At 50.0% G+C, this 24,360-nt stretch overlaps 1 protein-coding gene across 2 annotated transcripts in view; it reads left to right on the forward strand.

Moving 5' to 3' along the window:
- LOC144110489 (pancreatic triacylglycerol lipase-like) overlaps positions 1-24,360 on the forward strand; it is a 102,743-nt gene that overhangs the window by 60,740 nt on the left and 17,643 nt on the right. For both annotated transcript variants that reach the window (XM_077643425.1, XM_077643426.1), the window contains exons 4-5: positions 10,842-10,950; positions 12,783-12,902. In XM_077643425.1, coding sequence (XP_077499551.1) covers positions 10,842-10,950; positions 12,783-12,902 — 229 coding nt within the window. The remainder of the gene's footprint in view (positions 1-10,841; positions 10,951-12,782; positions 12,903-24,360) is intronic.

A 24,360-nucleotide genomic window follows, 5' to 3' on the forward strand; every position in this document is an offset into this window, starting at 1 on the left:
AGTGCGCCTTCGGTGTGCTGAATGCCACGCCATGCCAGGATAGAAGTTTGCTGGATCTGCTTGATTCATCAGAACTATACAGATCACTCTGCGAAGCATTCTGATCATGGACTCGGCGCTGAAAAAAATATCCCTGGTCAGATTAAATTATATTGTTTTACTCCTTTATGACATTCAACCGAAATTTGTCTGTTCACGTGGATTAAGGTCAGCGACCTGGTGCTAGCAGGAATTTCGTCGCGCATGCGTTTTAAAACCAAGCCGCACCTCTCCCGCAATCACACCTTGAGGAAGGAACCAAGTGGGTTCCGGAATGTCGGATTTCTTACGTGAATCTCTCAACTTGGTTCGCGTTCCATTCCTTCTTTTTCAGTTTTTTTTTTCATGTCTCAGTGTACAGTCTTGCTCAAAATTCTTGAGGCCACAAGGTCTACTTGTGAAGCTTACCACTGTGAAGTTACAGCACAGCTAATGTTTGAAGCTTCAGGATGAGGTGGAAGACTATTGTACTCGCCCCTCTGGACCTTTCGGGCTTTCAGGGTGCCTATGTTCTCCTTTACGCGGCTCAAAAGCAAATAATTTGTTCTAAAGCCCGACAGCCTACTCGACCCGACTTTTGTCGGGCTCATGTAAACCCCCAGTGTGTGTCTGCTGCAAACCCGAACGTCAAAATAGCATTTCTCTTTCTACTGGGGAGCCCTTGACAATGACCATGGCTAAGCAAAACATGACAGAAAAGAAATAAAAACAAAAGGCCAACACTCAGGCGAAGCGAGAACAAACAAAAATTCACCGACGAACAAAATGATAAAGCACTTTTACGTCCGTTCAACCATCCCTCTTCTCTCGCAGCTGTCAATACAGAAGCCACTCGGGAAGCGTGCGGCGCTGCGCTCATAACAACACACACACTCCTTTTTCAAGGTCCCCGAGAAAGGGCGGGGAGCCGAGCTCGCAAAATCACGGCCTACAGCTTTACCGTCTACTAACGCCGTCCCCTTGTCTGCACGCGGAGGCGCTGAGAGGTTCGAAGGACGAACAGACCGAACGGCGGCTCCAAACATGGCGGAGAGCTAAAAACACAGGGAGACTTGACTACACACGTGCGTCGAGAGAGCTCTGCGAGAGTTCGCTCGGTGTTGCAATGTTTGCCTCCGTCCTTACTTTCGGTGCCGCCGAGAAGGCGGCCGCGCCTCTGTTGTTTCCGAGCGCCTTTCGACGAACCGCTTGCCAAGCCGAAAACACTCTTGTGCGTTCATTTGCGATGCGTCACGGCTGCCTCACGGTCTTCTCGGGTTTGGATACTTCTCGTTGTTTTTCTTTTTTCTTCTTCGTCAAAGAGATTTTTCATCTAATAAACAGACTTTGCGTCACCTTGAAGAGCTGAGCGGTGGAGTAGGAGTGAGTGTCTACCCGGGCGGTGTAGCTATCGGCTTCATAAAAATAGCGCAAGGCTGGGAGATAAATGAATCAGGGCCCAGAGGCAGTAATTCCCATGGATTCTTTTCCATATTCATTATTTCGCGTCGCTTTCATTGGTCGTTGCTACGTGTGACGTCAATGCGGCTAGGTCTCCGGCTGCCGCATCAAAAGGCTGCAATGAGACTAATGATTAATGTAGCAAAAAAAAAAAAATGCACCGGAAAAAAACCTTGCAAAAGCGCCTTCGTCTTGTAACGCCTCCACGTGTTAAGTTCGGTTCATTGTGGCCGGTGCCCGCTCATTGGCCAGTCACAAAGGCAGACGAAGACGACTGCTAAGGCATAGCTTGATTGTAGAACTGCCTTACATGCGAGAGCGTTTTGCCAACTTTCTGAAATCAGCCCCTCTCTGATACGGATAACATCATTACGCAGTTAACGACCCCCACGTGCTCTTATATGTACTCATATTGGCAAGGCTGAGTGCTTGGACACACTTCATGCTAACCTAGTTTAGGGAAAGAGACAGCCAGAGGAATGCAAAAGATTTGGGAAGCCAGGGAGGGGGGGGGGGGGGGGGTGATTAACAGGCGATTTGAGGTTGGCTACCCTACGCTTGGGGACCCATATGAAGGAAGCCGTTTCATTTCGTAGGTTTCTGTGACTGCTGGTTTCTTTCATATGTATGTCACAACGAGCCCCTCATTCCCTTGTCATTCTGTGCTCTACAAGTGGGAAGAGCATTAAGGAAGCAAAAGGGAACACAGAATGAAAACTGAGTTCAGTTCGTTCTGCGCTTCTGCGAACGGAACATGTTCATGTTGTCGTTCAGAAGTAAAGGACGTTCACAGCGTGTGTATGGACTGACGCTTCAGCCTGTGGCTCATGAATATTTGAAGAGCACCTTGATGTCTTTCCTAGACTAAGAAAGTTGAGGCTGCGGTCCTAAAATATTGGCCTCTACTGGAGACTTAGTTTGCGTCTTCAGAGCATCGCAGATATGAAAAGAAAAAAATCCGACATTACTAAAGTTGCTACAAGGTCCTTGCAACTCTCCGTCCTTGAGTAAAGGTCTTGAAAGTCGGGGTCGCTCGTATCTCATCTGCAGAGCCTGTGTGCTGCTGCTGCTGTCTCTGTCCATGACCTCCTAGGCGTGCAATCCCGGGAACCAGCGTCGATGTAGAGGACAGACATACTACAAACGTTGATTGTCAAAGTCATTGCTTCGATTAGAACTAAAGCGTACAGTTCGACGTAATTTGAAGGTGACTGCTTTAGGCTTATAACTTTCGCGGATTAAGGTCCATGGTAGAAAGGGAGCTGCAAGATGGGGTTTTTGACAGCGCAGAACAAACTGAACAAGGGTTGATTACGGGGGAGGGGGGAGGGGGGAGGGGGCGGGGGCTCAGTTTGCTTAGCCAACGTTTCGACCAGAGGGCTTCTCTTCGTCTGGGCCAAGACAAATACTATTGTGGAAACGTTTCCTAAGCAAACTGAGGCTCTTTCCTCAAGCCTTCGTCAATTTTTTTTTTGTGCTACTTAGATTCAGGTGCTCTAACGCCGTTTATTTTCCCAAAAAAGCGAATTGAGATACGTGAGCTTTGCTAGGTGCTTGGCAAATATCGTGCACCGACATTTTTGTTGAAAACTAAGAGACAATCACACTATCGGTCCTGTTCGGCCAAAGCTAAAGTAATAACCTTCAGTTTGCGTTACAGCGTGCGCATATCCATAAATAATAGGACTCAACGCACCAGAAAAAGGGCAATCCGTTGCTCGAAAAAGACACCCAGCAGACCGTTGTTACGCGACGCTGTTGAGTAACAAAACGCATGTGAATACGGCCAAGAAAGTTGCAAAACTATGCAAGGAAATCGGGAATAATAGTAAAAAAGTAACAACAAAATTCCAGCCCGAAACTTTTCTAAACACGCGCACGTGCTTGTGCGCACATATCCGCATAAATGTGCTCATTGGAGGCGCACACATGCGGCATGCGAGCCACCGTTTACTACGCTGCTTGAGTTGTGGGTTTCGTTGACTTTCGAGTGTACTGCGTAGGTCACAAAGCACGCGTCAGCACTTGCCCACTAGCACATTTCAGGTAGTATTCGTATTGCTGCAAAGAGAGAATTCACCGAACGCGAACTTTCCACAGAGCAGAGCATTGTAGAATGCACGCGTGCTTTCTGCGCACAGCGAGTCCTCCAAAAGCCCTATCCCCGCAACAAAAGTTGCACATTTTATGAATATCCCGCGTGTGGTTCGTTCGTTCCCACCTTTTCGTAAACACGAGAGGTTCCGTCCTGTACGCGATCGTATGCCTCAAAACGCGTGCACACTTTCGAGACTGATAATAAGTATGCCGCTTAATAGGGCGCAGCGAATGCCCGGACCCCGTAGAGTATCTGCTACGGGTCCAAGTTGGACTTATTTTTGGAAATGTGACGGAGAGTTTGAAGGATGCTTCACTTCCGTCACCGGTTGGCCCGGTATTGCACTACCTCCGGGATCGGCCTTGCCTTTAGCGCGTCTTTACTATCCTGTCTTTCTACCCCATCTTTCAACTCTCCTACTATCTGCACGTGGTAGCGATTGTGGCTCGTCTTGAGCCAGTGAGCAGGCCTGTGCACTTTCCTTTTCTTTCTTCCTGGCAGCAACAGACAGACAGACAGTGGACAACATACATACAATAATAAAAATAATAGTGGGTTTTAGGGAAAGGAAATGGCGCAGTATCTGTCTCATATATCGTTGGACACCTGAACCGCGCCGTAAGGGAAGGCATAAGGGAGGGAATGAAAGAAGAAAGCAACGGGGAGGTGCCGTACTGGAGGGCTCCGGAATAATTTCGACCACCTGGGGATCTTTAACGTGCGCTGACACCGACCATTGTTCTCAGGTAACGGAGCACCCTAGAATTCTGCTAACGCTATCGTTCCACGGCTCTGCAATGCCCACACGCTGGCTCTGCTTCCAGGACTCTGTTCCGCCAGTGCAGTCATCTTACAGTGTTTACGCCCCGTGAAGGCTATCTGCGCCTTCAAGGAGACTGCCCCTTTCCGACGCTGATAGATCTTTGTTTGCGCCGCTGGGCTGAGTAAATAGCGTGCAGTTACCGCGGGATTTATAAACTGCGCCCTTATTATTCCGGCTTGGTATAGCTATTTTCTTGTCGTCGCTATTTCCCGGCCCCTAGTATACCGTATAGACTCAACTAAGGGCAGCGCTAGTGCGGCAAGCATTACATGCGATAGTAAATTTCCTTGTGAGGAACTCTCTCCGGCAGCTTCCAGATGATGACAGCTGCCTGCTGCCATTATTAATAAGGGTAGACAGCTGGGCCAGTTGGTTTGCATTATTACGGAACATGGTACCAGCGCAAGAAACAAGCTTGAAGAAAGTGCATGCGCGACGTCAGCACGCTGCGTCAAACCAAGTGACCTGTATTGGTGAGTGCAATTAGCCTGAAAACGTGGAAGCTGTGCTAAGCTGCGGTCCAAAGTTTTACGTCCGGCGTTCGTGTTGTCTTTCTTCTTCCTTCGTCCTTGTTTCTTGCGCTGGTACCATGTTCCATAATAATGCCATAATTATATCGTCTTCCAGTAAGCACTCCTGTGCGGCCATCTGCCATTTAAAGCATAATTCAGACGCATGTTGATAGAGTGGCTAGGAACGTCTGACCACGAACTAACTCCGACTGGGCGGCCAAGAAGAGCATCATTGCGCATCGTCTGCTCGTGGATTTTGAATTGTTGGCCTGCAGTGCCCCCCCCCCCCCCCCCGACATTGTTAAACGGTTTAAAGTTACAGGAATTAGAATTAAATGCCTGGAACCGAAGATAGCTTCATTTAAGAGCGTGGTGAGGAGCCGGGCCCGAGCAGCTATACGACCGCTGTAGCGATGGAGAAACTTAAATCCATCTACGACTTGACGCGAAATACACCGTTGCTCTACGGTATACAATTAAGTAGTTTGTTCGGAATATAGTTGCGAAATTGATCTGAAAAATAGCGGCTTCGTGTATGTGCTGCGCCCCACCGAAATCAAACAAACAAAAAAGTTGCGGTCCTTAGTCAAGTGTTTACGGTATTTATTTTTCAATTCCCGAAAGATGTTCACTATTTGAGGATTATATAAGTGCGCAAAGGAGGCCCCGAAATTTCAGGGTGACCTTTCCCTTCGTGTTCCTTTAGTTCCTAGTTGAGAAGAAAGTAAAATGTGCAGTAGAGCCTACGTACTAGTATGCTGTACTTTTCCACTTTGAAGCAAGATATTCTTTTACCGCCTCGCAAGCGGGAGGTGCGGGGTTCGATCCCCAGTGCGCCGGGTATGCACCGGCGATAAAATTTGTCCAAGCTTTCCCCTGGCTTGGTTCTCGACTTCTTAGGGGCGAAATGCTTGGAAAATGGTTATTTGGCCCCACCTCGAGCAGACAAGAAACGCCTTGCGCCATGGCGCTCTTTGGCAACAGATGTCCTTGCGCCATAAATATTCATCATCATCATCATCATCAGATACTCCTTTACAACCGGTTTATGAAATGCTTATGGGTAGACCAGTTACCCAGAGACATGAATCAGGCTAGTGTACACTAGCCTTAACCGCTTCACCACTGCGCTAGGCACACTCAGGGATCAATGAATGTAAAGTGGAGAGTGACCTTATGCATATATGGTAATTAACCCAATAAGCTATCGCGCCATGCCCTTAAGGTGGAGCATAAGTCTCCCTTCCAGTTATTTTTTGTTTCGTTCACAGGTGCTGTTCGCGTTTCATTCCAACATGATTGTACATGAACATTCATTGCCCGATACATAGCCTGAAACCAAGAGCCGCATTGAAACGGGGCAACAAAGTCACCCAAACCCTAAAAGCACCTTGCCGCCTTGAAGAAAACGTCGATGGCACGGCTGGCAGCGGCTTCGTGCCAGGAGCTCCTAAGTTTTCCATCCTGTCTCCCTTTCTTCTTTCACTTTTACCGCGTCGCGTCCTCGTTCTATTGTTTCAGCCGCTGTTGCGACAAACGCTCACTTTCTCCCGCGTGTACGCCGCACGGCGTCGCCTCGGATCCAAGGTCGCGAGTGCGGGCGGACGTTCCCAAGCACCAGCAGCACGCCGCACCCAGCGGGGACGCGGTCTCTCTGTCACCACGACTAACCTTGGATTCACGCGCCGAAATAACCGATGGCCGATCCTTTCTTTGCCGCAGAAACGTCGGTCGCCCCCGGGCAAACGCGCCCCCGTGTGGTCGCGCCCGAGACGCCGCCGCCGGCCGTCGCGACGCGCCTTGCGTGGCAAGCGCCACCTCGCGGGTGACAGCGGGCGTTTTTGGGGCGGATCGGGCTCACCCCCTCGTTGTTTCGCTACTCGTCGCTGTCCCGCTGCAATCGTTCGTTTCCTGTGTGACGTTCCCACCTGTCGGGGGTCAGTCACAAAATCTACGGGTCCTGCTGAAGCGAGGAGGAATGAGCCAACAAGGCGGTAACCCGGCAAAACAATATTTATTCTTCTCTGCCTGAAGGCGTAACTGGTGGTCCGCTCACCGCTGGCTTTTAGGAGAACTGGTTGTCCGTCCGGCAGGTCGGGGCTCCACTCTAATCGTCTCGCGTCGGCGGGCCGCGGCTGCTTCGGCTCTCCCGGGGTCTGCCTCTCTTCCCGGCGTCTCTCGGCTGGCGGCGCTTTGACGGGTCGAGGCCACAGGACTCTTGGGCGTTTCGGCTGGCGGTCAGTTTGCTACGGACGTTGAGGTCCGGCTTCGCTGACTATAGACCAGCGCGATATCTTGCGTCCGTTCGCCTCGCCCGTCTCTGCTCGACTTCTTTCCTTTGTCTCGTTGGCCCCGCCGCGTCTCTCCGGAGATTCCCTTTCTCTCTCTCTCTCTCTCTGGGTCATCCTCGCCCAACGGTTTTTCGTCGTCGCTGCTCACACAGCCGATCAAAGGCACCCGCCAAACTTCTAGGAATCCGCGGCTGTTACGACGGGAAGGCCGATGGCGCCGTTGGGGATGGGTCGAAGGGGATCAGGTGTCCCTCGGAGGGCGACGCTTCTCTGCAGTCAGTCCGTCCGGCGCCAGCCGCCGACCTCCTCCGCCACCTCGAGCCATTACGCAGCCCGTCGTGTCCGCTGCTGGTATGGTCGCCTGTCGGCCTGCACACACAAACGCTCAAACGAACCCGTCTTCGCGCGCGGGTGGGGGGGGGGGGGGGGAAGCGCGGCGCAAACCGCAGGGATGACTGCGGCTGCGTAGGGCACCGCGCGCAGCCTCTCCTCTTTAGCCGTCTGGCGGTCTTTGCACATCTGTCTTCTGCATCGCCCGCCGCCGTCTTCGCCGACATGTCGGGGCCGATAAATTTGAAGGCAGGGAAAATGTCTTGGGCACTGGTCGCCTGGTTAGTTCTTTTCAGCAATGCCGGGGCCTCCCGTATGCGGCCCTTCACACCTGTTTCCTAGTCTTCGTTGGTTTTGTTTAGCTTCCAGAAATACAAAGAGGTAAAAAAGTGTTGGCACCCTAAGGAAGCAAGGAGGCGTCGCGTGCCAGTTAAGGCTGTGCCGGCTCAGACACGATGGCCGGTGTCTCAGATAACTAACTACTCGCGTCAAACTGACTATACGAGCATGATAAAGGTCGCCTTGACACGGAGAGGCTGTTCAAGCTTTTTGACTTTTTTTCTGCCAGCCACAACTTGTTCTGTACTACAAAGTTTGGAAGAACGGTCCCAGCAGTGGAATTGAGTGTGGAGAACACATGAATAGAAGAAACTCGCTGACTTTTCACTCATCTGTAAGCCGAAACAGTGGCATAGATGGCCGTAATGATCCCCCCCCCCCCCCCCCCCCCTTACGACCAAATCGCCCAAGACTCACCGAGGCACGCCTTGATAACTTGACCATAGAGGGAACTTTTTAGAGAGCTCCTATTCCTCTGGACAGCGTTCGCATTAGCGACCAGGTGAAGGCGGGAATTTTTTTATACGAAATATTATGACAACGATGGTGACGCCGCTAGTCACAGAGGAAGTCTTCAATATAGATATCGCTACAAACCTGCAGCAAAATCCCACTGCCTGAAAAAAAAAAAATAAGGTTGCGTTTTGTCGCTGGTACAACTACTTATCGGGGTCATTCGAGTTTAGTTCACTACTGAATAAACGCCTATTACACCGATCTCCGATCAGCCCTTTCTTGAAAACTAAACATTTCAACAGATTTGCCGGTCTGGTTGGGTTTGAAGACTTATAATAAACTGCACATCTCCAACCAAAAACTTTAATTTCAACCCAACGTTTCGAAGCCGACTCGGTTCCTTCATCAGAGGGGGCTGAGGGCAGTAGCTAGCGTCTTTAAGTATGGGGTAAAGGAGGGGGTCAAAGGAACGAAAGCTGTGATGCGAAAGGCGTGAACAACCCCACTGTGACAAACTTGACAATCTGATTTTTTCCATCCGGCTATCTGATACCGTAGGTTGAATTCCCGTTAAGTCAGTATGCACTATGTCATATAAAGTACTGCCTAAAGTATTGCTTACAATATTACCTAACGTGTTGCCTAAATGCATATCTACCTCTTGATGCCAGCTTCACGCTGCCTTGTCTGTGTCTTTTAATGTCCCACCCATCTTTACTCGTTTCATGCTCGCCATCCTGTCCTTACCTTAACGTTTCAGCCGTACCCCTTATAAAAATTTCAATTGACGCGATTCACTCGCGGGCACAAGGTGGCCAGGCCGATCACGAACCTCTCTTACGTAACACGGTGGCGCCTTCAGCTAAGCGCGCAAATTTAGCCCGAGGCTTCTAACTATCGTTAGTGCTTCCCGGCGTTGTGGCGCGCCCTTCGATCACTATGGTACAAAGCCAACTCCATATCCCGACGCGATTATCTCCGTTCAATTACAGGAAATCATTCGCGATTCGAAGCGCGTCGCCTGCATTGCTACAGACGACACAACGAGCGACTTAATAGGGCTGCCTTTTATATTCTATTTTATCTTTCTTCCCTTCTTCTGTGCATCCTGAATTCTTTCGAGCTCCTGACGCGCTGCCAGCTCTTGGCAGGCGACTTCGTAATTGGCGGCGCGCGTAGACCACGTGTGGAAAGTCCCGACGGAAGGCGGGAAACCGCAATGCCGCTACCACGCTACGGCGAGCGCGTTTCCTGGAGCTCGCGTATCAGCGTCGGGCCGTTATACGAGGCCATACCACGTGCATTAGGAAAACGTGATGAATAGCGCATGCAAACTACGTCGCATGTTATCGGTGGACACCCGAATCGAATTAGAGCTAGGCCTCGCCATGGGTCTGCGACACTTCGGCACGTATACGGTGTAAAAGAGAATAGTAATGAGACGGAGTGAGAGGCATAACAGGATACGGGAATAGAATAATTAATTAGACGAAGCGCAATGGTTTCAGCTCACGTTAGGTTAACGCCTCGCGTACAATTTCCGCTCGCAGCTAACGGCTGGTTGGTGAGGGCCTTGCCGTCGTATCGTTTGGACACGAGGTGAACGACGACATTGCATACTCTTCGGGCTTGATAACCATCCAAGCTGCGACGGAAAATCTGTGATCAGTGCTGCATTAGTTAGTAATTAGGTTATTAAATGAGGCTGGTGGCAGAGTGGAAAGAAAAAAATTGAAAGTTTTGTAAATTGTAAATTGTGGGGTTTAACTTCTTGAAGCAACGCATGGGCTCTGAGGGACGCCGTGGATGTGGGCTCCGGAATAATTTAGGCCACTTGTGGTTTCTTTTACGTGCGCTGAGATCGCAAACCACACGGCGTTTTTGGATTCGAAAATTTAAAACTGGTTTTGGGGGAAAGGAAATGGCGCAGTATCTGTCTCACATATCCGCGGACACCTGAACCGCGCTGTAAGGGAAGGGATAAAGGATGGAGTGAAAGAAGAAAGGTAGAAAGAGGTGCCGTAGTGGAGGGCTCCGGAATAATTTCGACCACCTGGGGATCTTTAACGTGCACTGACGTCGCACAGCACACGGGCGCCTTAGCGTTTTTCCTCCATAAAAACGCAGCCGCCGCGGTCGGGTTCGAACCCGGGCGCTCCGGATCAGTAGCCGAGCGCCCTAAGCACTGAGCCACCGCGGCCGTTACCTTTGAACCTCCCTTTTCTAATTTTTAATTTTTTCATTTCTTTAATTCATCAATTATTTACACTAATTTCGTAAGCTCGCCATCGCCTATCACAGAGCAATCAGTCATCAATCAATAGAACCGCAAATTATTATGATACGGTTTTTTTTTTTGCACGCAGCCCCCGATTATTCCCGACACGCGGTGCCGACTACTCCGACGGCTTTTCGACCGTACGAGCTGTACACGGTATCGCGTAAAAGCGCATTGAACTGCACTTAAGTGTGCACCACGTGTGAGCGATGCGCCTTTCCTCCACTACACGCAGGACAAGTACAGCGTTGCCGGCAGCGACTTCCACCTGATCGGCTACAACGTGGGTGCCCACATCGCGGGCTACGCCGGGGAGAGGGCCAAGGGCATCGGCCGCATCACGGGTGAGTGGCCAACCACCAGATGCGCCACGTAGTACCTGCGATAGAATGGTGCAATGACTATGACTGCTCCTATGATCGGGGTACATTGTGTATACGAGCAGCTGGGCTCATTCCCATACAAAAAAGTCCTATGGGCGTCTATGGAAAAAGCTATGTCCGTCTATGGTCTTTTTATGAACGTCTATAAGCACCCATAGAGGTGCTTATTGCCAGCTATTGAAAAATCTATGCCACTAAAGCTATAGCTTTGGAACCATACAGTTCTCTTAAGCTCTCTATAGAAAAGTATATCAGCCTGTATAGACAGCTACAGACAGAAATAGGAAAGGTCTATAGCTATTTGGGCCAAAATTCTATAGCCGGCCATAGGACATTTTTGTATGGGTTAGCAGCAAGTAGACTGCGGCAAGGAGTTTTTCGCCGTCTTGATCACAGTCTCCGTGCCTTTAAAGGGACCCTGAAATGATTTCGATGGGCGAATTCCAGTGCAACAGATCAATAGAGATGGTCTTTGCGGGGATTGCAGTAAAATTTGAAAGCTCTATGTGGGCCCTATAATATAGAAATTATTTTGAAAATCACTGCTTGCAGTATAGCATCGGAACCGCTTAGGGTGACAAACCTCACCGCGCTGCTCCTGCCCCGATGACGTCAGTGGGCAGAAGACATAGAGTTTCTTGCTATTAACTAGAGGGAAAGCTGGCGGCACGCCTATGGGAGTTTGCATGGAGCTTCCTCGAGACCACCTGTACTACCTTGGGCGCTCTAAGCATCATGGGGCGGAAAGCTACCGACTGCAGAACTACAACTTTTGGCCAAAAATGATGAAAAACAAACGTTGTTAGATAATTAGGAATATCCTGTCATTCAATATCTTGTCTATAAATTGTAGCAAACCAGCAGAAAAGCATGTAAATGCAAAGTTTGCTCAAAATAAGCGATGGCTTGCTTTCCTATTAGCCAAGCATTGCAGACTACGAAAGCCAATATTTCGTGCTTAACACGCGCACTTTTAAAAAGAAATATGTTTTTTTTAAAATGTTGTCGCTTCAACATTTTAAAAGGTTTTTCCAAAGCATTTCGCAAAACAAAAACCTTTTATTGGCGTCGTGTGCTGTTGCATTTTCGCTACTATGACTTTTGCACACTACTTTTACGCCAAAGTCGTCTGCGCGCGGAGCGCACCGTGGATACGGAATGGGGCATCTCAGTAAGGCCACTCTGTGTTCCTGAAAAAAACCTACTGTTCCGCACCAATTAGCTCATCTCCCCATGATGCTTTCCGCGCCCATGGAGGTTCAGGTGCAGCGCCTCCAGCTTTCCCTTTAGTTAATAGTAAGAAACCCTATGGCAGAAGATCCAGCCTTCAAGCTCGCCCCGTCTGTCCACTGACGTCATCGGGGAAGGGGACCCGAAGTGAGGTATGTCGCCCTGTGCGGTAGCGTGCTACTGAGAGCAGCCATTAAAAAAAAATAATTGGAAGGGGATCCTTTGACTTGGATCCCATCTTCGTTCTTTAGTTGTATACGACTATAGGGGGAAAAATGGATGCCGTTGTCCCCAATGTCCCTTTGGGCAAAAACGATGGCGCCTCCAGCTGAACGAACAATGAGCAAGCATTGTCTCAAAGTAGATTCTGAACTGTTGCCAAGACCATGGCAGCTACAAACTCGCCGCCGAATTTCAAATTGCCGAATGGCGTTTCACAGAGCCCATTTTAGGCGCAAAATGGCAGTTTTCCGTGAGTTCAAGTCAAGGATATATTTGTTTCAGTATGCTACGCATAAAAAAAATAGAACACAACGCAATGAAATGCTCGCCTATCCTTCCAGGTCTGGACCCAGCCGACCCCTACTTCGCCAACACCGACAAGGTTGTCCGCCTGGACCCGACGGACGCTGACTTCGTGGACGTCATCCACACCGGCGGATCCACCTTCGACGCCAGTCCAAGTCAGTATAGCCTCGTTAATAATAGGAAACACATGTGCTTCCGTGGAACGAAGACACTAGAGTACGATCGAAAACTTTCAACTGAGGTTGCAGTACAACTTCCAAGTCATTAAGTAGATGTACATTGTGCTAAACAACAACCTTCAACCATCTTTGGCATGCGTGCCAAAACATGCCAAGAACATGTTGTCATTTCGACTTGACGTAATGGATAAAACAGGGTGACGGGAATCCTTTCAGGCACGTAACGAGAGTCATTTTGTGTGTTCTCTTTGAAATGAAGACACTTTTCTCTGTCATCGTTCCAACCGCGCATATGTCTTGTAGATTTTATCTATCGCCAACAGGCCCAAAAAACTTTGTGTTAATCGGTTTGCGGTTAACCACAGTTGATTTTTATTAAACCGTAAACCGATTAACGCAGTTGACTGTGTTAATCCCAGTTTGTTTTGATTCCGGTGAATGCAGTATAGAAGGGTGGAGAGCAGGTTCATTACTACTGTTATAATTACTATTGTTATAATTTCCACCCCGCCACAGTAGGTGGTGACGCCGAGAAAAATCTGCACGAATGACATCCTGAGGAAGCTGCGGACGCTTGCCCTGACAGGGATACCTTAGTCTGCCTTACAAATTGGGAGACTTCCCAATTAACGCTGTTGTTTTTTTCAGCATCTGTTTTCACCAACATGGTCACTATCAATGTCAACATTTGAATGGACGCTTGCATAAGCAGCACGGACTGGGACATACTATTTTCAGTTCTGTTTGGCTGTCTCAACATAGCTTTTGTCATAAGCAGAGCTGTGTGATCAGTCGCAGAACTCCGCGAATTCATTATTACCAGCGAACAGACGCGGACAGGAAACCGTGACAAGAGAACCGCTATAGTCTGCCAGCTATTTTTATGTCCTCTGCGTTTGTTCATTTGCTCGTAATTATGATTTTAGGAAGCCAGTACAACAAGCCCAACTAAGCGCTCTATGGAAACGCCTCTTTGTAATTCGGCTATTCCCCGTGGAAACTTCGCGGGAAGTTCACAGACGGTGACGCCCCCTATGAGCTGGGTAGCCAGGTACTCATGATTCTGCAGCGTTAGTTCGTCCACTATCTTTGTGTTTCGAGCAACGCTGAGTAGTTCGTCTGAATGCCGCAGGTGGCGTGACAGTTTGCTAACCTCCTGTAGTTTCGGCTCAATCGGAGCTGCATGTTTTGATCTATGAGTTCCTAGTGGAGTTTCTCAGCCGGAAAAATCAAAGAACAAGCCCAGTTTTCTCGGGCAATAATTTAGAAAATTGGAAAATTGTAAGACACTGTTATGGAAATATTGCAGGTAATGGTCCATTATCCTGATATGTAGCAAATTCTTTATTTTAAAGTGTTTCATTTCATCGCATCGAACAGTTAAGACTGCTATAGAAAACCAATAGGCAAAGCTTTTGACGACATCAAAAACGTGATTAGAAAAAAAAATACTAGACTGCCGTCGGGTGATTGGCGGATATATTGATTGTTACAGTGAAAGCTTACATTATATAATAAAATTACGTTCATAAATGGTTTCCAGCTCGAAACTGCTTTTGTCCAGAATTGCTGGGTACGCTCTGGTCAAAGACACGTGGAAGGGTGTTATACTAGTTATCGCTATCACTTCCTCCTCCCGGGAAAGAGCGAAAGTCTCGGAATTTCCATTACGAGCTTACAACCAGAATTACGATGGACCAGTGCCAGGTTTTCGTCGGCTTTACGGTTTCCCATAAGAATTCGCGTAAGTCCGCAATCTCTCAAAAGCGACCAAGCGTATGTAGATTTCTTCACGCGGCGGCAAGAACTGGAACACTGGCGGTGCCCTCAAGTCCGGAAAATCCACTTTTCAGCGCCGGGGTGCGTGCGTACAGAAATTCAACGTTCATCTGCCAGCAGCCCACGAGTGCACTGAAAAAGTAAGCACACACGCGTCGGTCGTTTAGTATGCGTCGGGTGCAGATTGCGCACGTCGCACACCCTTTTATATCAACGACATCTACGGAAGCACTCTGGACGAGTAAGCAGCACTCTCCTACCGGCTTATTTTGTTATCTCCAACCACTTTCTTCCTGTTCTTTGGACGAATCGTGACAAGAAACAGAATCGCCAGACCCTGCCCTCTTTCGAGATCACTTGGAAAAAGAATGGGGGTTATGCAAAAAGTGGATGGAAACCAGCGTAACCTGACTATACCGGAAAAAAGACCAGGCTATCGTAAAAATGTCGCACGCATGCAAATCGCTCCCTCGCCAAGCGTAGGCAGCAACAGCGTCGTCGACATCATTTGCATCGATAGTGCCCTCGCGACCCGGCACGGGGCGCCACAAGACGTCACAGAGCGTTGGCCAGACTTCGGAGAGAGAGAGAGAGAGAGGGGGGGGGGCGCTAGAGTCGCTGCGAAAGTTTTTTAAGGTACCCCATTCCCTTTCTCCACGTCGTCAGGACAAAACGAACCTTCGCGGAATACTACATCCCTTTTGCGTCATGGACGATAGGGAAATTGTACATACCAGGTTATGCGGTAAAGGCAAATGCAGTCGTGTTCTGCGTGCAGTATATAGGAAAACAACTTTTGCAGTTCATCTCTCTCGGGTTCGAACCCGACCGCGGCGGCTGCGTTTTTATGGAGGAAAAACGCTAAGGCGCCCGTGTGCTGTGCGATGTCAGTGCACGTTAAATATCCCCAGGTGGTCGAAATTATTCCGGAGCCCTCCACTACGGCACCTCCTTCTTCCTTTCTTCTTTCACTCCCTCCTTTATCCCTTCCCTTACGGCGCGGTTCAGGTGTCCACGATATATGAGACAGATACTGCGCCATTTCCTTTCGCCCCAAAACCAGTTATTAATTCATCTCTACACTGCTAGTTGAGCACCAATGCACGTCCTAGAGGAGAGCACAGATGCACTGTAAGGTCTTCCTTTCTTAAATGTTTTCGGGAAGGGTTGATGCTCGCTGTGTTCGGTGCAATAAGCAGGCCGCCGTGGTGGCTCAGTGTTCAGTGTTACGGCTGCTGAACGCTAGATGGCGGGATCACATTTCGTTTTAGTTCGCACGACTGCCACCACGCACCGCGTGGCGCTGAAGACACAAAATATAATAAAATATTATATGAAGATCGTCTGAGGAAATTGGGCGATAACAGGTAGTCACCTAAGGTAGTTAAATACTTAAACTGAAAGAGCGTACACTCACAATGGCGAAGGGCTAGGAAACTAACCAGTAATTATGCAGGACACAAGAACGCAGAAATGAAGAGCTTTAAGCGACAGGTCAAAAACACGGAAGGTAAAAACTCGATTAATTGAATGGAAAAGAAGCAAAGCGTAGAAATATATCGAAATTGGGAAAGGCAGATCAGGAAGGAATAGTTCCACGATAAGTCAAGAGGCAGTGCGCTACTCTTTGAAGCTAGATCAGGAGGGTGTCTTAGAACGCGCAGCTCCAGACAGAAATTTAACGAAGATAATGACACATGTGCGACATGTGGTAAATGTGTAGAAACAGTTGAACACCTTATACTCGAATGTGATGGTATCCATCCGGATGTCGGTGCAGACACAGTCACTCTCCCTGAGGCCCAGCGTTTAGAGATAACAGCGGTCATGCATCTGGGGTGGAAGTTAGCAAAAAGCGATTGGAAGATTGGTGGCTCAAAAGCAGAGAAGTGACATAAGGTTAGAAGTGTAGGACTAAAAACGCACTTAAAATGGTGAACTTAAAAAAAAGGTAAATAAAGTACAGAAAAAAAGCCGAGCATGGTGGTAACTGCCACAACCTAGTTTCAAAGGGGACGCTACTATCTTCCATCCGCCCATATATCCACCGCGGAAATTTCTAGTGTTCGATACATCTCATTGATTTTATATGGCCGTCGGAAATAGTGTGAGCGCAAGGAGCGTTTTACAGGTCAGACCTGGCAGCAAAAAGGAAGAGTCGGCTATCATTATCACTGTGTCCGTGCAGAATCTCTAGCGACTCTCTATTTTTCTGAAAATGACAAGTTTATAAAAAGCCTTAGAGTTACGCGGTGTTCGCGACTTGCGGCCAACAGATGGCGCTAGTTGTTGAATGTCCATGACAGCTGGACATGCTGCTATGCTGTGTGCAATATGACTGCAAGGGTGGTCGAAATTGTCACGCAGCCGTCGAAATTATTCCGGAGCCCTCCACTACGGCACCTCTTTCTTTCTTTCTTCTTTCACTCCCTCCTTTATCCCTTCCCTTACGACGCGGTTCAGGTGTCCAACGATATATGAGAGAGATACTGCGCCATTTCCTTTCTCAGAAAAACCAATTATTGATTATTATTATTCACTACGGCTTCTCTTTATCTGTGCAAACTTTCACTCCCTCTTTCATTCGTTCCCTCACGGAGCCGATTTGAGTGTAAACCAAGGTTTTCCTCACAAAACTTTGCTGTTTTGCAGCCACTCTTTTTCGATAGCTGAGACACATGAGAAAACATGATGATGATGCTTTTATTTCAATCAATCAACGACAGCTTGACCCGAGAGGGCCGCGGCTAGCTAGATTGGTCTGCACGAGGCTGGGTCACAAATCTATTCTTCAAGCCTCTTCACAGCAGAGAAAGCTGAGCACCAGTCCAGGAAAAGGGTCGTACGTATTTCAAAACCGCGCTGTGTACCCAGCAGCACTGGAGGTACCTAGCCGCGAACTTCCGCATACTAACCGTGCGCGTAAACTGCAAGGCCTTATAAGAAAACCAGGTAGTGACAAGAAAACGGGCAACGAGCGAAGAACCACGGCTGAGCCGAGACCTGCGCGCCACCCTGACGACGCGCACGACGATGGCGACGTGCCTGTGTGATAACATAGTGCGCCACCGCGTGGCCACTCGCGGCATGCACGGATGACCACGGGTCGTCTTCTTTTTCAATGACCTCCCTCCCACCCAGCCAACTAGGGGGAGCCATATTTCGTATTCACCAGGCACCACGCATTCGTGGCGTGGGCCTTGCTCGCGAAGACGGAGTAATTGTGCGCGCACTATGAGTCCGCTGCAGGAAATGCTTCTCACCGGACAGCCTTTCATTTCTGGTTGCTGACGCGACGCATGCTGGGCTCTTATCGAAGAGGAAGCGACCAGTGTCCGGCGAAGAAAGACGAGGCGTTTGCCAAGACCGAAGCTGGGTAGCCGCGGGCTTGCGTGCAGAGTGTCTTGGCCAACACCCTCCCTTGGCTCGGCTCCCGCGGCATCCGCAGGCTCAAAAGCGCTTTGCCTGTGGTACGGACGAAGTGGCGCGGAGTTGGACAGTGGCGAATTACAAGCACGTGGCATAGCGTGTGCACTGTGCGGACGCCACCCAGGGGTTTATGAGGGGGTTGTGGGGGGGGGGTAGGGGGGGGGGTAGGGGGGGGGGGGACTTTGGATGCCGTAGCTGAGGCGGAACTAGTACCTCGGGAAACACGTATCGCGCGGGCACTGACATCAACGCGTGGCGCCGGCCCAGTTGTATTTATAGCTCCCACGTGCCACACCGTACGCGCGCGTGGGTGCGACTGGCGACGTTGATGGAAACAAGGCATTCGCGGCGGTTGGGAGGGGCACTATGCCGGAATCCACCTGAAAAATAGTTTTTCGGAAAGGGTTACATACCATGGGACGAACAAATAAAAAGGGAGGCGGGAAGTGTGTCTCTCTCTCTTGTGTCTTGGATTATCTCGGTATGTGTAACCTTTGCTGTGTTTTATTACCAACTAATCCCCCGCCTCCCCCCCCCCCCCCCCCCAAAAAAAAAAATAAAAACTACTGTGGCTTTTTTCGGCGTCTACAAGCGATATGCGGCACAGCCACGCAGCTTTCCCTTGGGAAACGAAAAAGAAGTTGGCACGCTGATTCTAGCCTTCAGTGCACCTACATCAACTTCTCGGTTCTTTAGTATGAAACAGAGCGCCCTCCGCCCCACCCCACCCCCCTCACCGTAATAATAATAATAGTTGGTTTTGGGGGAAAGGAAATGGCGCAGTATCTGTCTCATATATCGTTGGACACCTGAACCGCGCCGTAAGGGAAGGGATAAAGGAGGGAGTGAAAGAAGAAAGTAGGAAGAGGTGCCGTAGTGGAGGGCTCCGGAATAATTTCGACCACCTGGGGATCTTTAACGTGCACTGACATCGCACAGCACACGGGCGCCTTAGCGTATTGCCTCCGTAGAAACGCAGCCGCCGCGGTCGGGTTCGAACCCGGGAACTCCGGATCAGTAGCCGAGCGCCATAACGTAAGATTGCACATTGGACACATTCTGCAAGTCATCTGGTCAATACCGGTCCAGATGCGTGACGATCTTTTGTGTCCTGAATTCCCCTCCCTCAGTGTAGAGGAGGCAAGGGTCGGGGAATGAGGGGCTCGTCGTGTTACAACGAGCCCCTCACTGCCCGACCCTTGTCTATTCAACAGCTTAGCGAGGGCCTCGGTTCTGGCAGCCTTGCTGCCATAGGTAGCGTATGAGGGTTCTCTCACATCTTCCGCCCTCACCGGCCGATCAGGTTCCACGTGGCCTTCGCGGTAATGCAGGACGTACTACGTCCGCCGCTATGGACGAGGGTTGCGTTGGTGTACACTCTCAAGGTTAGATTAGACGCAAAACAAGTACCCGCGAATGTACGAGATTGGACAGTCGTCACCGTAGCTCAGCTGCTAGAGCACCGTACGCTACATTCGGAGGTCGTGGCTTCCGATCCCACCGGCGACATGTGTTTTTTTTTCTTCTGCATTCTAATAAACTATCTTTAGTCTGTAAAATAATTACACTTTTAATTTCTCCTTTACTGAGACTAAACAAAAGTATATGTATATAGAAACACTACCCTACGCTTTCCTCGCTTTCTGTGACTGCTGGCTTTCTTCATATCTGCCATTGAACGGCAGACAAGTGGAGATAAATCTCGTTAATTTTCCAGCACTTTTTCTACCTCTCTTCTCATTGAACAGTGGAAAAAAGTTTCTGAAGTAGGTATTCTGGTAAAACAAAAAATTCGTTTGCTGTGCGACAAGAGGTAGCGTATGTGTTCAACAAAAGTGAGGTCATCACCAAGGGGAGAGAATCGGCACGCTGCCCCTCCACGCAGCCAAAATGGAGGAGAGGGAGGAACAACTTTATATTTTAGGGGCAAAAAAAGCAAAGGAGTCCACTGTCCTGGGCCTCACGGAGAGCTCCGTCCACTATAGACAAGTTTGGCCACCTGGTTAAACAGCTCGCAGAGCGGCCATCCATGAGGAGGGAGATGGATTGGGGACGGGGGGAACTGCTATGGGTTGGGGGCATTCACACAGGTAGTGCATGGGGGTGGCCTTGGCCACCCCACATGCTGAGCAGAGTGCGCGGGTCAAGGCCGAGAGGCAGCAATGAAGGAGGCAAGGTGAGACGTATAGCACTTTGTCTGCAGTTGACACGCCAAACCGCACTGTACTTTGAGGTGGTGGGAGGGTGAAGCGGCTGTTTTTGTAATGGGTGGTGATTTGGTGGTATGTGAGTAGAGACCACGAGGTTTCCTGCGTGGCTTTGGGTGTCCGACCTTCAGGGATCCGGGTGGATAGTCCTCGAGCCAGCGCAAAAACGCGCTGATTACCGGGGATCGAGGCATGCCCAGTAACCAACCTGAGTGTTATCTCTCGGGTAAACGCGTGTCCTGATGCAAGAATTCGTCGGGCGGTTGGTGTGATAATGCTTTGCTGATAGTGACGGTACGCAGCTTGGGAGTCGGTGCAGATCAGTGTTGTAGGGATCTTGTGTAGCATGTACGAAAGACAAGGCGATGGCCGCACCCTCAGCCTCCGTAGACTTGTTGGCGCGGAGGGTGGCTGCTACCCCCATGGTGCCATCCTCGTGGGCGGCGAACAGCGGTATAATAGCCTGGTTGACCCGACTCAACACAGCCTACGAGGCCAAACAGGAATGGAACCGGCCTTTTTAAGCAAGGGACGTGCTCTGCAACCTGCGTACCGCCTTGCCTGTTTGCTCGGCAGAAGATGCGCTCCGCGGCCGGATGAGCCTCTACCGTGCGGCCCTGACGTGCATGAGAAAACGTAGCTCTGCGGAAGTTGTTTCCGCCTCGGTCGAGAAAGTTCGGGCGGAGACGCCAACCAGAGTTCCTATTGTCCCGGTCCACCGATACGCAGTGTCCGTTTCGGAGCAAAAGGAAAGCGGCACACGTGAAGCATACGGGAGACAAAAGCGGAGGCCTGTTGACTTCCGCCACGAGGCGCTCGACACAATGTCTTCATTAGAGGCGGAACGCATGGGTCGCTGTAGCAAACAAAAGAAATTCCTCACCGCCAGAAAAGGCCCCGGCGTCGAGGCGGTGACAAAGAGAGGCACATGACTATAGATCTCGAGTGAGATAAGGGAGCCGGAGAAAGCGAAAATAAAATCAGCGCTATACCCATGGTGTTCTGTGAACTTAAGGTTGCTTTCAAGCGCAAGAAAGGAAAGCTAGAGGCTACTTGTTGTTCGTAAAAGTTAGTATGGTTTCACAATGAGTTAAGTTTTGAATAAAACAAAGAAACGACGAGTTTTCACAAGTGCAGCTATATACTGGTTTGTTGCCGGAAAAGTGCGTTTTTTTCTCGCATCTCAGACGAGACGGCTATCCCGGATGCGGATGTGCATGTTTATCTATTGGACTTATTTGCCTGCGACAGCCCGCTCAGTGAGAGCGATGGTGAGCCGGTGAAAACATCCTTCTTGTCCAGAAGTTGCTTGAGAGGAATAGACCAGCTGGTATTTGCACTTCATTCTGTGAGCTCGTTGTTGTTTCTCTGTGGGCGGGTCAACACTTCGCTCACTAAGAATGCAATAGTTCGTATACACTTTCAGGTATGCGCGCGCGTAGTTCCTGTAGGGTGTACGATATCACTCGCCCCCTTCGTGGCACCTTCGCAATCATACCTCTCAGTCGAAAATTCTCATTCCACATTAGGGCTCGATTTCCAGCCGTATATATATAGTGGATCTTTACAGAGCCTCAAGTGACCAAAAAGTCTTTCAAATTGAAGGTGAAGCTCCTCTTCACCCTGCCGAGATTAGGGTTAGATAAGAGCACTTGTCTTACCTTTGTCCCGCCTTTGTTGCGCTGATCACTCACCATGAATGCTTACCAACTCTCCCAAATCTCAGCTTTACTCTGAGATTAGGGCTACGGGAGTGCCATTTAGTACTACACCAGGTGCCGAAAAGCAAACCAGGTGGTCCTGGGAGTGATGATGAAGAGTGCACGTAACGACACTACTGAGCCAATGAATGCAGCTGAGCTAATCCATCATTCTGCAGTTCTAGTAGGTAAGAGCACGAACCACTCATGAACAGCTTTCTGTGGCTATGCAGTCGTCATGCAGACCAGCGCAGTCGACTCGTGACCGCACCACGCTTGAGGAATCGACTGCCGTGAGCCCGTGGCTTTACCATCAGAGCCGCACCGGTAGTAGTTCAAGCTCCCGACTGAAATAATGGCACAAACCCATACCGACCACTGAATGGCGCGTGCGTGCAAGAGAGCCCGTGCCAAAGTCCTTCACTACCCATCAAGTGGACGATGTCGCCCAGAGCCCATATTCATCAGTGCGTAATGTGAGGGAAGACCTGCTGCCTGTTGCCGAACAGTCCAGCGAAACTATACCACTGACAGTCGCACTATCAGTGAGCGCAAGGAAAAAAAAAACGCTGGACTGTAGATAAGGCAACTAACGAAAGGGGTGCACATTTTCCCGTAGCATACTTAGATAAGCCTGGAAGAAAGATGTCCGAGATACGGAGAGGGCTACAGAATGCGTAGTGAGCTTGTGGATCCAAAGCACATGTGATTAAGTCCGTGCATGGCGTTTCAACACAGCACACGCCGACACACGGTAGAGAGGCCGCGTATGCGACACCCATGGTGACAAGATGTGCCACTTTGTTTTTGTCGACCGACGCGGCCTCCAGGGCTAGTCCGCTACACCACCCGCTGAGCCTCTGGCGCCGTGCCAGTGAGCGCAGTCTACCAAGTCTGCCGTGGCTCAAATTAAAAAGAAACTGTTTTAATGCATTAAAAAAATACGGTTTAAAAGCAAAGAAAGAGCAAGTGCGACAGAACATACAGGCAACATTTTCCACGAATATTTTTATTTCATTCCACGCAACCCCAGAGTCCAGGGGGGGGGGGGGGGGGACGAAATGCGCATACATTGCCTTGAAATTTAGTCCTCAATGCGCGACAGCACTTGGGGGCATTTCGCGACAGCCGCGCTTGATCACCGTTTTTTTCTTCTTTTTCCTGCATTCCGCGAGCTCTTTGGTAATTATTCCTTGTTACTTTTTGTCTCCGTGTAGATTGCACGGGGCGTGTCAGGGCCGTTCGGTGCGCCCACGGCTGTTGCCCAACGGTCTCGCTTCGGCCCCTAATCTCTGTTCCCACCGCAACTCTCTTTTCGTTTTCTCCTTCCTTGATCCTCGCTCGCTCTCTCTTTCTTCGAGGTGTTACGAGATGGCGCTGGTCGAAACGGCGGCGCCCCCCCCCCCCCCCTTCCCTCACGACTCCTCTCTATTCCGTGCCAAACGCCTGTCCTTTCGTCTTCTTTTGTCCTTTCTTTTAATCATCATCAGTGCAGCGCAAAGGCCTCCAATTTACCCGCAGCACTGGCTCAGTGGTTAGGGCGCTCGGCTACTGAGCCGTAGTTTCCGGGGTCGAACCGGTCTAGGCGGCCGCGTTTCAGTGCAGGCGAAACGCAAAAGCGCCCGTGTGCTGTGCGATGTCACCATCGTCATCATCAGCCTGACTACGCCCACTGGAGGGCAAAGGCCTCTCCCATGTCTCTCCAATTAATTAACCCTGTCCTTTGCCAGCTGCGGCCACCATGTCCCCGCGAACTTCTTAACCTCATCCTCCCACCTAACCTTCTGCCGCCCCCTGCTACGCTTTTCTTGGAATCCACTCCGTTACCCATAGAAGAACACGAAGCAAATAAGGTAACACTGCGAACAGACAAGCTTTCAGATATCGTTTGAAAAGGTAAACTCGTGGCAGCCTCAGGAGAGACGAGGCTGATTAAGGACCAGCGGTTATATTGCCCTCTCATTACATGCCCTGCCCAAGCCCATTTCTTCCTCTTGATTTCGACTAAGATGTCATTAACCCATGTTTGTTCTCTCGCCCACTCTGCCCACTGCCGGTCTGCGAGATTTCACTGCACGTTTGAAGATCCCCAGGTGGTCGAAATTATTCCGGAGCCCTGCACTACGGCACCTCCTTCTCTCTTTCTTCTTTCACTACCACCTTCCTCCCTACCCTTAGATGCGGTTAGCGTTTCCTCTGAGATGTTTGCCCCGCCGCGGTGCCTCAGTGGTTAGTTAGGGCGCTCGGCTACTGATCCGGAGTTCCCCGGTTCGAACCCGACCGCGGCGGCTGCGTTTTTATGGAGGAAAAACGCTAAGG

The sequence above is a fragment of the Amblyomma americanum genome, chromosome 11 (assembly GCF_052857255.1).
Source record: "Amblyomma americanum isolate KBUSLIRL-KWMA chromosome 11, ASM5285725v1, whole genome shotgun sequence".
Taxonomy (NCBI): domain Eukaryota; kingdom Metazoa; phylum Arthropoda; class Arachnida; order Ixodida; family Ixodidae; genus Amblyomma; species Amblyomma americanum.